Source organism: Lynx canadensis, chromosome D2, assembly GCF_007474595.2.
Source record: "Lynx canadensis isolate LIC74 chromosome D2, mLynCan4.pri.v2, whole genome shotgun sequence".
Classification (NCBI taxonomy): Eukaryota; Metazoa; Chordata; class Mammalia; order Carnivora; family Felidae; genus Lynx; species Lynx canadensis.
This window is the reverse complement of record NC_044313.2, coordinates 65,502,255-65,519,931: the sequence shown is the minus strand read 5'-3', so window position 1 is coordinate 65,519,931 and position 17,677 is coordinate 65,502,255. Positions and strand designations below refer to the sequence as shown.

Below are 17,677 nucleotides of genomic sequence, written 5' to 3'. Positions count from 1 at the left end.
AGTTCTAGTTTTCATATTTTGAGGAGCCTCCGTACTGTTTCCCAGAGTAACTGTACCACTTTACATTTGCACCAGCAGTGTAGAAAAGTAGACCAATTTGTTTTTAAATAGAGTAACTGTTAGTTTTAGTATTAAACTGACCAAACAGCCCAGCCTATCAGGTCAGGTAGTGATTACATTCTTAAAAATGCAAACTCAACTAAAATTCTAGACCTTAAGTCTTAGTTTTTATAATTAAAACCATACGCCATATAAACGTGTTACAGATTTATACATGTCGATCAGCATTCCATTTTGGGACAAATACATTTAGAATCATTTTCTTGGAGGCTACAACAAATGAAGTAAAAGTGAAGCCACTGTTGAACCAGTGTGAAGGTATCAGGGGAAGATTACTATTCCTGAAAATAAGTATAAGCATGCACACAAATTGCACTTACCCTTGTTTTGGCATCGATTTTAGCTCCTCGATCAAGCAAGAGTTTTACCATATTGGCATTTCCTCTTTTTGATGCAACGTGTAAAGGCGTGATGTCATTCTGTAGAAGAACAGAAAAAAAGGACAGTTTTGGTATCGTCAGTTCAACCGAAACATTGCTTCCCCAACTCCCCCCCAACATGTCCTCACTTTTTTATTTACTTTTTTTAACATCCATTGTGAACAGAATGCTTCCCAACATTTCTCTCTGACAGTGATTTTACTCAGTAGACTCCCCTCTCCCCTCAAAAGGGATGAATTTTAAGGAACACATTCTGAAGGTGGGTTCAAGTTTATTTCACTTAGCTGCAGTGACTGATGGATGAGATGGGGTCTTTTTTGGTTTTGTTTTTTTGTTTGTTAGTTTTGCTCTAAAATTTTGCACCGTTAAGTCGATGTGTTTTCCTGCAAATTTGTGTGATACATACTGGCTAATGTGTGGTTGACTAAGTGGCTGATTAAGTCAGCCAGACTCAGTTAAAGGAGTATGGTGCTCAGCACCATCTCTGGGTTCATATGAGCACAAGATATCAAGGAAAAACAATAGTTACGCAAAGTGGAAAATCAGTCAGTACTGTACAAAGTCACAGGACTTCCCATGCACGTGGGGCTAAAGTGTGTTTGCAGGCATCTGTCAGCAATCTCACAGAAAACTGTTTTTTTTTTTTTTATTATTACCATTGAGGAATAAACATATTGTTAGGACAATCTGAAATTAAAGTCATGATACTCAATACCACAGGTCTTTCCCCATGCATCTTACAGGTGTTATGATTGTTTCCAGACTGTCAGGGAAATATGTGTATGTTGTGAGAACATTCTCTATGCTGGCTCCTTATTCCTTTGTAGCAACAATATGGATTTTAGGTCCGTTGTTCACCTAAGTTAATTATATGATCAATGAACTAGGCTCCTACGGGGTTGTATTTTTGCCATTTGATAGCAGATACAACATAATAGCTACCAGGCATTGATTATTTCCTATATGTTAGGCACTGTGCTAAACTCTACTGTCTCACTTAATTCTCATAATCCTCACAATGCCACAAAACAATCTGACTTACAATGTCCATTTCATAGATGTACAAATAGCTGGAAAAACCAGGATTCAAATTAAAATATGACTCAAGCTTATTTTTTTTTTAAAACACTATAATGAAAATTTTCAAACAGATACAAAGTTTGAGAGAAAGGCATGAGTTTTATGTACTCATCACTCTGGTTCAATACTTATCAACCTCTTAGGAATAGTATTTCTTCTATACTCCCTACTACTTTTTTTTCTGGAGAAGTCTGAGAGAAGGAAAAGAAAACCCTAGGCATCAAGGATTTTTTTTAACAAATAGTCACAATACCGTTATCATATTTAACAAAGTAAAAACAATTCCTTCATAACACTAAGACCCTGTCAGTGCTCAAATTCTCCCATTATGTCCAGTTAGCTCAGTAGGGTTGTTCAAATGAGAAGATCCACACCTGCATTAGGTTGAAATGTCCCTTAAGTCTTTTAATCTCCATAGGTGCCTTACTCCACCTTCTTTTTTCCATGACTACTTATTGAAAAAACTGGATAATTGATCATGTAGAATTTTCTAGCTTCCATGAGTTCATCCTCATGGGGCGTTATTTAACATGTTCTTTTTGCCCTGTACTTCCTATAAAGTTTTTTAAACATTATAAACTATAATGCTGTTAGCATTACATTCTCCTATCCGAACTACTCTTTCCCTCATTATTTTTAGGTGCTGAAGTATCAAATGATTCATTAAATGAAAGAAGAAGAAAGAGATCTCAGTAAACCAAATTTGCATCAGTAATGCTGGTGGGAGTACACAGGATGAATATCATTGCTCTAGACCAACGGTAGGCAAACTTCTTCTGCATCGGGCCAGATAGCAAATATTTTCAGCTTTTTAGGCAATATAAGTTCTATTGCAGCTATTCAACTCTGCCATTGTAGGGTAAAGCAGCCATACAAAATATGTAAAGAAATGGGAGTGGTTGTATTCCAATCAAATTTTATTTACAAAAACAGGGGTACCTGGTGGCTCAGTTGGTTAAGCATCTGACTTTGGTTCAGGTCATGATCTCATGGTTCATGGGTTCGAGCCCTGTGTTGGGCTCTGTGCTCATAGCTTGGAACCTGGAGCCTGCTTCAGATTCTGTGTGTCCCTCTCTCTCTGCCCCTCCCCTGAACATGCTCTGTCTTTTTTTTCCTCTCTCTCTCTCAAAAATAAATAAATATTTTAAAAAAAACTTTATTTACAAAAACAGATGGTAGGCCAGATTTGGCCTAGGGGCTGACCTGCTGTATACCTACCAGCTATGGCTGAAGGTTTCAACTGTGTGTAACAGTTTACAAAAGAGGAAGTAAAACTATATGCAGTACATTGTGTATGCTCTGGTCCCCTTTTGCTGGCAGAAGGACACAAACTTCCTGATGGCTTTTTAATTGTCTTGCTTGTCTCCATTGTGGGTCACTCCAGTGACCCAAGCATCACAGTGGATGAATTCTTGACCTGAGACAGCAGGTGGAGGGTCAGGTTAGGTCTGTAGGAGACATGGTCTACCAGGAAGCTTACTGAGCCCAGAGTGGGATATGGTGCTAAGACCTCCTCCCTTCCCCGCAGGAGTCAGGGCTTACTTACTTGCGATTTCCCTTTAAAATTGTGCCCTTGCCAGGTTGAGAAGGACTTAATTAACCTCTATTACAAGTAGGCTAATTTTAGTGAGAAGAAGACTCTACTTCTAATTTTGCTCTCTTCCATATTCATGTACTCTCTCATACAGTGATGCATAGATGTCAAAAGTGTGCCTTGAAAGTCTAACTCCCACTTTTTTCTACACCTATCTGGCTCTTCCTAGAGGAATATTTTATATTTCTATAGCACTTGAAAAGTGTTGTAAAGGGCTTACCCTTAAGTAATTTTATTTTACCTTCATGACACTCTATTGAAATAAAATCACTAACCCTATTTGACAGATACATAAACTGCAGAATAGAATTGGTCAGTAATTTGTATATTAAAAGACAAAGAATTAGAGGCAGAATCAGAATGATAATTCGGTTTTCTAGATCCTTGTGCAGTAGTATTTTTCAGTCAGGGATCATAATGCCTCCATCTAACAACTATTGCTTCTCTCTATAAAATGGAGCTTCTGAGTGAAATACATATTTTTGTATTCCAGAATCTGGTAGTGACTGCTTCTGACAATTTGGAACAAACTGAAATGAAAGTGGTACCTTTGGGCCACTCAGTGGGACATTTATATTCTGATTCATCAGATAACTAATAAAAATGTTTTATGCCCTACTATGCACAAGACTCAGTGCTGCATTTCCATTATATAAGCGAGGAACAAAATTATGGATTCCTAACATATCAAAAGAGCCTACTGGTATTAGAGATGAAAATGCTTATTTAAGAGAACCCTCATTTGCTGCTTGTGAAATGTAAATTTACACATGCTTTCTGTGATGCAATTTGGCAGTATATATGAAAAGCCTTCAAATCTAAAACCACAGACACAAGGCAGAGGTTGGCTGCCATAGTCGAAAGGGCAGGAATGTTAAGAAAGACTCAGCCCTGAGGCCCAGGCACACTCCCTAAGACTGAAGCCGAGACAGAATAAAAGAACCCTCAGTCCCAGCAGGAGCCTAGCATAGAGTAACAAGCAACAGTAGTCAGCTGCTGAGGCCAGACAGGAGCTTCGCGAGAGACATCTTCATGCTTCAGGTGTGCAGGGAGAGCTGAGGATGAAGCACCAACACCACCTAAAATTTTCTACCCCCCTCCCCACCCAGCGACCACCCTGAGCATAAGGGAGTGCAGCTCTCCTCCAGAGGAAGCTGAAGCCTGTGGTACACTCAAACAAAATGTAAACTTTTGACTAGGCTCAACCTTCCACATTTATAGCCTGACAAACATGTGCCCATATCCAAAGATACTATTTACCTTAGTCACTCCTGCATTCTGTCTAGTGGAACAGTGAGCTACAGGCATCGAAAGTTAGGGGATTTCACCAAAGATACAGGGTTTCAGTCAAATAGAAACCCTTGGTAAGAAAAACCACAATATAAGAAACAATTCCTTTGATGGGCTCATCACCAGACTTCACACAGCTGAGGAAAGCATCAGTGAACTTAAAGATATGTCAATATAAATGATCCAAACACAAAGAAAAAAAGAGCGGAAAAGAAGACCGAAACCTAAGGGATGTGGGACAGTACAAAACAAATGAGTTGAATAAGGAGAAGAGAGAAGATGGGGCAGAAGAAATACTTGAAGAGACAATGGTCAAGAATTATCTCAAAATAATGAAATGCATGAAACGACATATCCAAAAAGCTTGGAGAACACCAAGCAAGATAAACTATAAACCAGCAAATGTCACAATTAGACACATCAATCTAATTTCTGAAAATGAAAGATAAAGGAAAAATTGTGAAGGTAACCAGAAGGAAAAAAGGACATATTTCATATAGAGAACAAAGACAATAATTACAGCCTCAGAAATTATGCAATGCTGAAAACGTAGTGGGCATCTTTAAATACTGAAAAATAAACACTTGTCAAATGAGAGTTCTATTCCCAGCCAAAATATCTTCTGAAAAATTAAGGAGAAATAAAGACTTTTTAAGATAAACAGAAGCTGGGAGTCCTCATTACCATCAAACCTACAATACAAAAAACATTACAGGAAGTTCTTCAGGCAGTAGGAATATGATACCAGACAAAGCTTAGACCCACACAGAGAAATACAGAAATGGCAAGACTGAAGGGAAATATAAAAGATAATTGATTATCTAAAGCAGGAACTGTAAAATGAACTGTGGGCTCTACAACATGTGCAAAAGTAAATGAGAATGATCCTGTTCTCATATGTGTAAAGTGCTATAACTTTGAAGGTAGACTGTGATAAATCAGTAACACACCACAAAATATATTATTAAATAAAAATATGCTCTCACATTTATGCATAAGTATATGTATACACACATTCTAATAAAGCTGTAGAGATATTGACCCCAATGTTAATAATCTCTCCCTCAGTGCTGCGATTCTAGATGATTGTTTCTTCATGCTTTCCTAATCCAAAAATAAGGATTAATCTTTACTGTGTTTCCTAAACTATAAAACTGTCCTAGAAATACAAAGATTTTTCATAATGAGTTTAGGGGGTGGGGAATTCTAACATTACTTCAATTTTATTCCTTAGTAAGCATGTCACTGGAAATGAGAAGACCAGACCATAATCATCACTCTTCTTCCTGATATATGATGTTGGGAATGTGCCGTATCCTTTACTAACATATATGTTTTTATCTGCAGAATGGACATAATACCTACAGTGCCTCCACCATGGGGTGGCCAAGAGCGGATATGAGATAATTCACGTCAGAAGGAGGAAGGAAACTCACAGGTATTCCATATTACTTATCTCATCCAACCCACACACCAACTCTAGAAACAGGTACTATCTAATTGCTTTTGTTTTTGTTTTTGTTCTTAAGATGAGGAAACTAGAACAAAAAATCAAAGTAGCTTTCCAAAGTCACAAAACTGTCATAATTTGCTACCCCAAAGTTTATGCTTTTTTCACTAGAGCAGATCATGCTGTCCCTGAACTTCAAAACAGTATAAATCTAGGACCGATTCTTACTAGTAGAGCATTCCTGCAGCACCTCATAGTGTGCCAGCAGATAAAGAGAACACTGTGGTCCAATACTACAGCAGTTATGAGCTAATACTCTGGAGCTAGACCACTTAGCTTCTAATCCAAGATCGACCCCACACTAGCTGCCTAACCTTAGGCAAGTTTATTTAATTTCTCTGAATCACGGATTTGTTATCTATAAAATTAGGCCAATAATAGTTCTATCATATAGACTTGTCATAAGGATTGAGTTAGTAAGGGCAGTCTTTTTAATTTTTTTTTTGAGAGAGAGAGAGAAAGCACCAGTTTGGGAGGGGCAGAGAGAGACGAGACACAGAATCCCAATCAGGCTCCACACTGCCAGCTTAGAGCCCGATGTGGGGCTGGAACTCACAAACTGCAAGATCATGACCTGAGCCAAAGTCAAGAGTTGGATGCTTAACCAACTGAGCCACCCAGGGACCCCAGGTTAGTCTTATTTTAAAATTTATTATTTATTTAGTTGTTTATTTTTAGGTGTGGAGCCTAATGTGGGGCTAGATCCCATGACCCTGGGATCATGACCTGAGCCGCAATCAAGAGTCGGACGCTTAATTGACTGAGCCACCTAGGTGCACCAATAAGGGTAGTCTTAACAATGTTTCTTGGCATTTAGTAAACATTATAAAAAGTGTTAGCTATTATTATCCTTTTTATTATTTATCATATGGACATTTAAAAATGGATGACATAAACACATCTCACATGGCAGACCTGAAGTAATGAGTGAACTCTAAGAAGGTGCTAAAGGGACAGTTCTTAGGGCCGACACAAGGGGTGTTGGAGACGGACAGGTCTGCTCAGCACAGTTCAGCCTGTGAAAACCTCAGAAGGGGTGTGTCTGGAGTAAGTGGAACTGGGGGGGAGGGTGGAAGAAGGGGCATAGCAGTGGCTGATAGAACACGATACACGTGACAGAACGTGATAGAAACATGGGAAGCCATACTTTTTTTTTTTTTTTAACTTCCAAGGACTTGGAAGAAACAAGTACCTTTCTTGGGAAATGGTGGAATTGCTGGCTTTTTCTTTCTTCTCAGCTGTTTCTGAAGAACCTGGCTGAGGTAGTGGCCAAGTTTCTTTATGAAATTGTCACTAAAGCCAGATTTTTCCCACAACTTCCTGAAGTGAAATCAGAGCCCCTTCCTACCTTGTGATAAATGGCAGACTTTTCATTCCACTTAAACATATAAAGGGCAGTAGACTTCCGATCCCCAGTCCCCTCTCCTCTCTCTACTTTTCTTTAAGCATGTCTGGGAGGTTCTCACTAAGTAGAAGAGCAGGTGGATGATAGCACTCACAGTCTTTTAGATAATGAAACGTTAAACAATATGACCATTTTAGTTTAGTTCCTTGATATGGTCCCAGTCAAACACAAATTCTAAAACAATTAAATATTCAACTGAGAGGGAACCCTCCATGACTGCTACAGCAGTCATTATTAAGATGACTACCATTGTTAGTTAAAGTCCATTTTCCTCTTACTTCATGAAGTTTTCCTTAAATGAAATAGGTCTTTTTAGGCAAAGTCTTTTCCTCTTCTCCAGTTTTACTAACAGCAACTTTTCTCTTTCTGTGATTTCTGGATAAGGAGATTAAGTCCACACAGGTCTTGCTGAGACTGACACTGAAAAATACTGATGCTATCGACACTCCCACCTCACTCTTCCCACAGAGACTGACCAGATCCTACAGGATTAGACATCGGGAGATGCTGGGCTCCCCAGGAGCAGCAGCAAATGCTTAGATGTTTGATGTCTGCTATAAAACCAGGCTCTGACTATTTGGATCTATTCTGCTCTAAAAACCTCAGGCAATTTATTTATGTTCTTTTAAGGATAATATGAAGCTGTTTATTGTTAATACTGTTAGAAGTTTTTACTTGGATTAATAGCAGATCTCTCATCAACAATTTAGATAAGGCTCTGCCAGGTCTCTCTCCAGCCCACCATCTCCTTTTGTTTAACATTTGTTTAACATTTTGATTATTCATTCATCTGTTAATGGACACTCGGGTTCCTTCCACTTTGTGTGTATTGTAAACAATGCTACTATGAACATGGGTGTTTAAATATATCTTCAAGACTCTGCTTTTAATTCTTTTGTATTGAAGGAGTGGTCCTATTGGACCATAGGGTAACTCTGTACTTAATGTTTTGAGTAACTTCCAAACTCTTCCATAGTAGCTGTATCAATTTACATTCATCCCACAAACAAAGGACAAGGGTTCCGGTTTCTCTAAACCCTTACCAACACTAGTTTTCTCTCCCCCCCCACTCTCTCTCTCTCTTTTTTGATAGAAGTCATCCTAATGGGTGCTCAATGTGTACTTTTAAAATATATCTCTCAGGATACATTTCAGAGTTTCCATAATTCTATGAACAGTCATGGATTTTTGACCACCAAAAGCCTTTTTATTTTATAAGAATTTGTTAGAAAAAAGAATTCTGCGAAAAAAAGGCACCTCTTGATTTAGACCAAACAACTCTTTGTTTTGCAGAACAAATGAAATTAAAATGAAAAAAAGGTATGAATTATTAGGCTCTTATTTTGGCTGGTTCTATGATATACATCTCATTTAATCTCTACAACAATCCATGCATGAAGTAGATGCTGTTAGTTCAGATTCTCAGGTGAGTAGGGTGAAACTGAAAGGAGCCTCAAGTCACACGGTGAGAAAAATGCCTGAGCTGGGATTAACCTAAATTTTCTGCTTCTAAAAGCTCTGCTGGCCTTGTCCAGGGGGTCACAAAGGAGAAACCATATCCAGATAGTGAGTCTCCCCTTAAACTTGGGCAAACATCAGTTGCAGCTCTGAATCCAAGCAGTATAGTCTCCATACTAAAAATGCTGCCGATGTGCAAGTTCCAACCAAAAGGAAACAGCATATCTCAGAGCTAATACAAATATGCAGAATCTAAAAGAGGGGTAGTTCAGCTCTATCATTTTAAATAAGAACTCATGGGTTTCAGATTTCTTTAAAGGTGTCACTATTAGTACTCATTCAAAAGTAGCCCTCCCTGTTTTATAGTAAAGAAAGCCCCTCCTTGCTTGTGATATCTGGGCAGAGAGGCTTATAGTGTTGAACTGAATGGGGTATCAAAAGTTCAATTACAAAGTAATCGGCTGCTTTCTGTACATTGAGGAAAGTTGTTTAAAATTCTGTAATTCTTTAACATTAAAATAAGTTAATCTAGCAATATTAGATTTCCCGTAGTGTTTCTAATGAATGAAGTCCACTCCTTTTTCTAACACCCTGTCATCCAAGATTCTTAAAAACAAAACTATTAAGGGGCTTTACAATGATACATTTGCCACACTTCTATATCATTTCTGATAAATCTGGAATAAAATTCATCTATCTCTGTGTTAAATAATTTTCTTTCCCATCCAAAAAGTAAATCACTCTTATAGGCTTCTGAGATGTAAGTTAACTTGAAATTGTTAGTTTCTCAGGTATTCTGCCCTCATTTGGTCTTTGGACAAACCAGATCCTTGCTTGGATAAATTAGATCCTTGCAGAAGTTTCAAACATGTCAAGGAACGAAAACAAGGTCTTTGAAGTTTTTAAGGAAAAAGCAATTGGAAAAGAAGCAGTCCTGGCATAAATGGCCTTATCTGTGTGCAGTGCACTTGTCCTGACATGGTGCTGCTCTCAAAGGACCACGAAGACCTCGGCCACTCAGGGACCAATATCACACACCCTCACGGCCACCCAGCCTCTGCAGGTGCCAGCTGATGGTCACGCATGAGGCATATTAAAATGGGGCAGGTCTGGATCCAAATCCCTGTTATTCTATTTTACTCACAGTAGGATCTGGGACAAGTGACATTGTGGGATCTCCGTTTGCTCATCTATTCTTAAGGCCTCAAATGGTGTGCTTTACATAAAAGTACTTTGTAAACTGTATACAAAATGTAAATTCAAGGTTACATTATTAAGATGTTATAAAGATAGTTATTATAAGCCAATGAGTTACTAAGAGTTCTGTGGCTCAACTTTGGACAAGATTTTCATAGCACGGCCTCAGTCAGTATTTTCTTTTTGTGTGTGTGTGTGTGTGGGGGGGGTCAAGATCATGCATTTTATTTTTATTTTTTTTTTTCAACGTTTTTTTTTTATTTTTTTTTATTTTTATTTATTTTTGGGACAGAGAGAGACAGAGCATGAACGGGGGAGGGGCAGAGAGAGAGGGAGACACAGAATCGGAAACAGGCTCCAGGCTCTGAGCCATCAGCCCAGAGCCTGACGCGGGGCTCGAACTCACGGACCGCGAGACCGTGACCTGGCTGAAGTCGGACGCTTAACCGACTGCGCCACCCAGGCGCCCCTATTTTTATTTTTTTAATATTAAATATAATTTATTGTCAAATTGGTTTCCATACAACACCCAGTACTCATCCCAACAGGTGCTCTCCTCAATGCCCATCACCCACTTTCTCCTCTCCCCCACCCCCCCCATCAACCTCAGACAGTATTTTCTTATTGTGCCTTATCAGAAGAATCACCCAAGGAGTTTGTTAAAAACACAGATTGCAAAGCCCTATCCCAAAGGTACTGACTCCGAATATAAGGGAACAGGAGGCTGCTGGCCAGCTGGGGACACTGGCTGTGAGGCTCTGACTTGGAGGCAATGAAAAAGTGGGTTTTAATTTTCAAACTCAGAGGAACTCACTCCTTGTAGAGACAAGCTCACCTAGTATTTCTTCTTACCAGAAAATGGATATTATACCTTTTTGTCAGAAAGCCATTAAGTTTCTACATATCAAGAGTTCATTTCAAACCATGATCTTTCAGGATTCAAAAATGCAGAAGTAATAGAGGTAAATAAAATGTGGGGGAGATGGGAAGGCATTGTATTTTAGAACGAATTTGATGATTTGTTAGTTTTTGGGTTGGCTCACCTCTCAATTTAAATGTTCTCAAATGTGTAATGGGATTTACTAGTAAATAAAAAAAAAAAAAACCTTTTAAACTCCTTTTAAAAAATGTATTTAATTCACTTTGTGGCTCTGGCACAGGCCGAGAACACAATGCCAGCTGAGACAAGAGAGGCTGCTGTTGGTTCTGGTTTTCTTGTGATGATCCTGGATTCAGTACAAAGCCCGGTACATGTGGCCTCCAATATTAGAATAGTATGAACTACATAGTCTGAGTATTTTTTCGGGTCTGATTTGAGTGTATTTACTTTTTCTTAGCCCAAGCTCCACTACCTTAAAGCTGTGTGGCTTTGCACAACTTATTTAACTGCTTGCTTCCCAGTGTAAAATGGATATCATACCCACACCACACAGGCTTACTGTGAGGAAAAATAAAATCATGTATAGGAAGCTTATTATAGTACCTCATACCTAGTAATAAATGAAAGCTGTTACCTAAGTTCGTTTTAACTTTGTATAAGTTTTGTCCACTTCATATTGAAAGTCTCAGTAGTAAGAGCTGAAAAGAACCTTAGGGTCTTCTGGCCCACCTACCCTTAGGGGTATGTCACTGGGAGAAACTCAATGCACTGACTGAGCATGACCTTCCGGGCCCTTTTTCTCCATCCTGGGATATCCCACCTCTCTACCTGCACTGTAAAGAGATGTTCAATCCACATGTCTCAGGGGCTATTGTTGGCATTTTGGTTGGGGTACTGTTCTTTGCATGGGTCTGTCCCCATCGGAGAAGATTTAGCCATCCTGGTCCTGTCCCATTACATTCCAGCCACGATGACAATGAAAAATGCCTCTGCAAATTTCTAAATCTTCTGTGGAGAAGGACAGTCTCCCTTTTCCTACTGAGAAACTGTGGATGTAGGAGGACTCTAGTGAAGTCACCTCTGAGGAGAGGCACATCAGACCTGAGGTTGGACAAGCTTCTCCTTGAGCACAGTTCTTTTCCCTATGTGACTGGAGCCAGCCACAGCTCACAGCCAAGTGTCCTCATCTCCCCTTCATCATGTATGTTCTAACATCTTAAACACCACTGACACCATCCTACTTTTCCATGTAAGGTCCTGCAATGGCTTGTAGACAGAGATTGGAATGGTGATTACCAGGGGCTGGCGGGCTGGCATTTAGGGAGATGTTACTTAAAGGCCCAAACTTGCAACTAGTAGACGAGTAAGTTCTGGAGAGCTAATGCACAGCCTGGTGATTATAGTCAACAATGCCTGTCTGTGTCTAGTCTCGTTTCACATTGGCAAGTGGGCTTCCGCCTCCATTTCTTAGACTTCATTCTAATCCCTGTGTTTCCAGCACAACTTAGCTCTTCAGTTTTTTCCCAACTATGCTAGCCAATGCTGATCTCCTACCTGAACTTGTTTTCTTAAACCTCCTCCATTGACTTGGGAGAGAGCCAGTAAATGACTGGTCATGTTTCCCAAGTTCATCCCTTTGCAACCTTTGGTTCTGCTCCTGTCCTAAGCTCTTCCCTCTAGGTGCCCTTTCACCCTTTCTGCACATTCTTCAAACCACCAGAGGAAGAAAGGAAAGATTTTTTGTCACAGAAGAACTACAGTGCTCAGGGGCAGCCCAGGGTGCATTTGAGGGCTCATCCAAATGCACTATCTGATGACAGTGTGGACAGCGTTCTGAATGTTCAGCAGAGGGGCCCAGGAGCCCTTCACCGCTGTTCGCACTCACCGGAAGAAATGAAAATTCTACAGCTGATGAATAATTCTCTTTTAAAGTGCAAATGAATAAAGGGAGCTCTGCCAACTCCTACCTTAATAGAACTTTATTTCACGGAATTTTAAAATAGGATTTATTCGGGTTGTTTAAAAATGTCCTCAGAGCAACAATTCCAGAGCAGCACTGCAGGAAGCAGGGCACAAGTCCAAAGAGGAAAGCTGACACAAAGAGAAACATGGACCTTCCAATTTCTATGATCTAATTAGAATTCTTACTGCCTCAAACAATGTCATAGTAATCATTTCTTAAATGATTAAAGGCTGACCTTCTCATGCAGATAAAAACACCACTGCAGGGTAAATCCAACATTGTGGGAAGCAACATTTCTGACTACCTCTAGAAGTACTCTAGAGAGCTGCCACGATGCCACTTGCTTGACATATGTCATGCTTTACAGATAAATGTGGTTTACAGTGATGGGTCTCCTCCCAGACGAAAAAAGTAATGACAACCTCCACCACAAACATGGCTAGGGTCCTTGTCCATGTTTTGTGGGTCAGGCACTGTGCTAAGCAATGTATAATGGACCATCTCATTCAGTCACAGTGACGTTATGCACTGGGTGCCATTATTGGATCCATTTTATGGATGATAAAGCTGAAGCATAACTAACCTGCCCAAGAGCACACAAAGTCAGCCACATTGTTAGTATGGGACCCAGCAGTCTAGCTGAGGTGCTGTTTGTTGTAACACTGTACTATACCTACTCTCTGTCAGGAAAGGAGAAGGGAGGTGAAGGTGGCCTCCACCACCATCAGACAGGGTGGTCGGGCAGAGGGGAAAGGCTTGTGACTGAAATGCTATTTGTCTCACCCAGCTGTTAGGAAAACTGCAGGCCCCGTGACGAGGAGACTTGCCCTGGACCACATTAGGACTGAGGACGCAGTCAGAACAAGAGCCAGGGGTCCGACACGAATCTAAGGACTCTTCTTCAGCTACAACTTAGAAACATCACCTCTTCAGAAGAGAACACAGATCCCATACCACACAGCAAGATGTTAGTAAGTTCCAACATACTCATGATTTGAGATTAAAATGTTCCTTTAAAAAATTATATAGGATGGGTCCCGGCTGGTTCAGTCAGAAAAGCATGAGACTCTTGATTGTGGGGTTCTAAGTTTGAGCCCCACATTGTATGTAGAGATTATTTAAAAATAAAATCTTTTCTAAAAAATAAAAAAAATATTTAGTTATTTTATAGGAGATTCTCCCTTGATGTGACAGTCAGGAAATAAAATGAAAAAGGCAGGAGGGAGATTGCATAGCGTGCTAGAAGAATCTCTCTGTACAAGGTGTATCTCTCACCACTCTATCCTTGGCTTATTGGTTTTGTTCCTCCTGATGTGTTAATGTCACCATGGCAACAATATTATGGTTGATGCAGTAGCCGCATTGCTACTTTCCCATAATTCACATTCCTTTGCTAATGCTTCCAAATCCCCATTTTCATTCCAAAGGTGGTTTATATAACCCAATTTTTAAAAGTCTTTGCTTTAATGCTTCTGAGCCTGTACTAGGATACAAATCTAATTTTCTCTATCTTTGAAAATATTTGTCAATAAAAACGAATGTGGTGTGTGTGTGTGTGTGTGTGTGTGTGTGTGTGTGTGTGTTAAAAGAGTTAACAGGACTGTTTGGGGTGATTTTTCTCTTCTTTCATTTGCTTTGTATTTCATTTTATTTTATTGTATTTTATTTTATTTATTTTTAAAGTTTATTTATTTATTTTGAGTGAGAGAAAGAGAGTGAGAGGGTAGGAGAAGATGAGAGAGAGGGGGAGAGAGAATTCCAAGCAGGCTCCATGCTCTCAGCATAGAGCCTGATGTGGGGCTCGATCCCAAGAACATGAGATCATGACCTGAGCCGAAATCAAGAGTCAGATGCTTAACCCACTGAGCCACCCAGGCACCTCTATTGCATTTCATCTGAAAAACAAATTGTATAATGCAGGTAAAATATAGTAAAAATATATTTGCATTGGAACCTGTATCCAATCCAAAGTAGAGTCTCCAGAAGTGCCACAGCCCTGTTAAGCCGTTTCAAGAGTCACACTCTTACTGGCATGATGCTCCCTGCTTCTCTGTGTAGTAGCCGATGTCTTTTCTAGTGCCCTCTGGTGGGGGCTTGATTGGGACTTGACAGTGCAGAACCTGAGGCCCTGTTCAAAACACTCTTAATTGAACAAAGCTTGGCAGCAGCCTTGGGTGACTGGTCCTTTATTCTAGCCTTGTCTTCCAAGGTCATCTACACTGTCGAATAACGAGTCTTCCTGCTGCTCAAATAAACCTACCCCTCGGCACCTGACATTCAATCTGTGGCTTTGGTACACTTGCTTAGAACCTCGCTATTAGAATCCTATGGATTCTGCATCTCCCTTAATGCGGCTGATGTCAGTTTGGGAAGCAGCTCCCTCAAGTCAGGTGAGGTTCAGCCTGAAATTCTAAGACAGGAGAGGATTGGAGCTTGAGGAAAGTGGGTTTTGATAGGGGCTGCCTGCCCAGGAGTAGTGGACATGGATGCCTGAATGTTATTTGTTCATTCAATCTTGAATTCAATCAATACATATTGAGTCCTTCCCAGTACTAAGTGCTGGACCCTACCCTAAGGATTCCAAAATGTGTAATAATACACAGGTCTGTCTTTGAGGAATTCAAAGTCTTGTAAGTGCAGCAAAAAGGACATGGGAGTTGTATTTCATTACATCCCTACTTCAGCCTGTATAGGATTGAGATAATACATGTCAAATGCTTAACAAAGAGCTGAAACTTAGTAAATGTTCAATAAATTATAACTACTTTGAAAATCATTATTACTGTAAATTTCACCTATAGAAGAAAGGAAGAAAATGAACATCTACTGAGCCCTTATTCTATAACAAGCAGAGTCCCACATGTCTTCACATTGTAGCCCTCTGGCTGAGTGGGATGCAGCTGTATGCCAAAGTACCGTTTCATCAAAGGCAGATAAAGGGCTGTCAGGCAGGAGAAAAGAAAAAAGGAAAAAAAAAAAGGTCCTGCCCTCTTATAGTACAATGAGTAATGCTTCTCCGAAATAAAATGCCTACCTCTCTTAAAAAATCGACATGGCAAGAAATAGGTTCTCTGTTGCGGAGTCCTTCACTGAAGACTGAAAAGATTAACTTCATGGTAAAGTGACTGTCACAGAGCTCAGCACCTGGGGAGTACTGAGGAAGAGGATATTTACCAGGTGAGATGAGAATATCACAGGGCAGGAGCTCGAGAGAGGGTGAATGAGGCATCTTAGCCTTCAAGGGGCTTAGTGAACTCATAAGCAGAGTGTGCCAGACATTACCACACACATGAAAGAACAGGCAACACCCACTGTGACAGCGAGAGCACACAGTGTGATGAACACATACAGTGGTGTGACGAGGGGGAGCAGCTTATTTTAGGGGGTCAGAGAATGCATATTTGAGGAACAGGATACAAGCACCCTCTACACAGATTTAAAAACTGAGGTTTTTAGAAGTGAAGTAACCATGTGGTAAAATCTAGTGACTGGGAACCTCTCTTGAGATTTATCTTGATTTCCAGTACATCTGAAATTCTCATAGCATGAGTTGGGAAGAAATCACTACATTAAAGCTTCTAGTAATTAAAAAAATTTTTTTTAATGTTTACTTATTTTTGAGAGAGAGAGTAACAGCGCATGAGTGGGGGAGGGGCAGAGAGAGAGAGAGAGAGAGAGAGAGGGAGACCCAGAATCTGAAGCAGGCTCCAGGTTCTGAGCTGTCAGCACAGAGCCTCGAACTCACAAACCATGAGATCATGAGCTGAGCTGAAGTTGGACACTCAACTGACTGAGCCACCCAGGCACACCAAAGCTTCTAGTAATTTTTATTTCTCTTTTGCAAAAACATTTCGATTTTATATTTGGTGGTGATGTGGTAGTTTCTAGTTTCATAATGAGAAAGGCAAAATATTCCTTTGGAGCAAAAAGGGCAAGTCCATCAGAGTAAAATTGCTCTGCAGAACTATTTAAGGGATCATTTTCCTTGAGTGAGGGAGCTACATTTAGAGATAATTATGATATTGATGGGAAGGAAGACCTGAGACTAATGGTATCTCAGCTTTGTTCTAAAGAACTTTTTGTGCTGATGGAAAGAAATATCTTTTGTGTTAATACACTAGTTACTGGCTATAGGTGGCTATTGAGCACCTGAAATGTGGTTACTGAGAATGAGAAATAGAATTTTGAATTGAATCTAATTTAAATTAAAGTTAGTCCCCACTAGATAATGGCTGCTGAGTTAAAATGGTCTAGGAAACATAACCATGTTTGCTCTTATTGGGTCCAGAGACTAGGTGAAGGGGCTTGGAATCTGGCTAAGAGAGACACAATAAAAGGGGTTTCACCAGTGGGAAGCAGGATAGTCTGCAACACAGTGGCCTCTGGGGCTCAGACGGGTGGTACCTAGAGGTACCCTGGAGACTGGGTCATAAAGCCAGTGGACTTTGGGGGCACTGTTGTCCAGAACCAGTCCTTCAGCTTTGCTTCTGTCATCTGAATACCCTTCATCACGCTATGTTTTTGGAAAAGTCATGTTTGTTATTATAGCCTAGACTCAGTTGTGCTTTGGGAAATTAAGAGAGAGACTGTGTTATATGGTTTAGCACTTTGGGGCCTAACCAAATTAATAGACTAAGGGCAGTAGGTTTCTGAAGTCTGAGTCTCTAAATCTAGTCCATAATTGAAGCCCTTTAATGTTTGCTAGACTGAATTTAATTTAGAAAGGAAACCTCCAGATAATGTTTATCCACGGCATTGCTTTGCTCATACACATGCTGAATCATGTTGACCACTTATGTG

General features: G+C 40.0%; 1 protein-coding gene across 5 annotated transcripts in view; it reads right to left on the bottom strand.

Annotated features, from left to right (window-relative positions):
• ANK3 (ankyrin 3) overlaps positions 1–17,677 on the bottom strand; it is a 336,335-nt gene that overhangs the window by 189,190 nt on the left and 129,468 nt on the right. For all 5 annotated transcript variants that reach the window (XM_032595132.1, XM_030334419.1, XM_030334420.1 and 2 more), the window contains exon 8: positions 441–539. In XM_032595132.1, the coding sequence (XP_032451023.1) occupies positions 441–539 (99 nt within the window). The remainder of the gene's footprint in view (positions 1–440; positions 540–17,677) is intronic.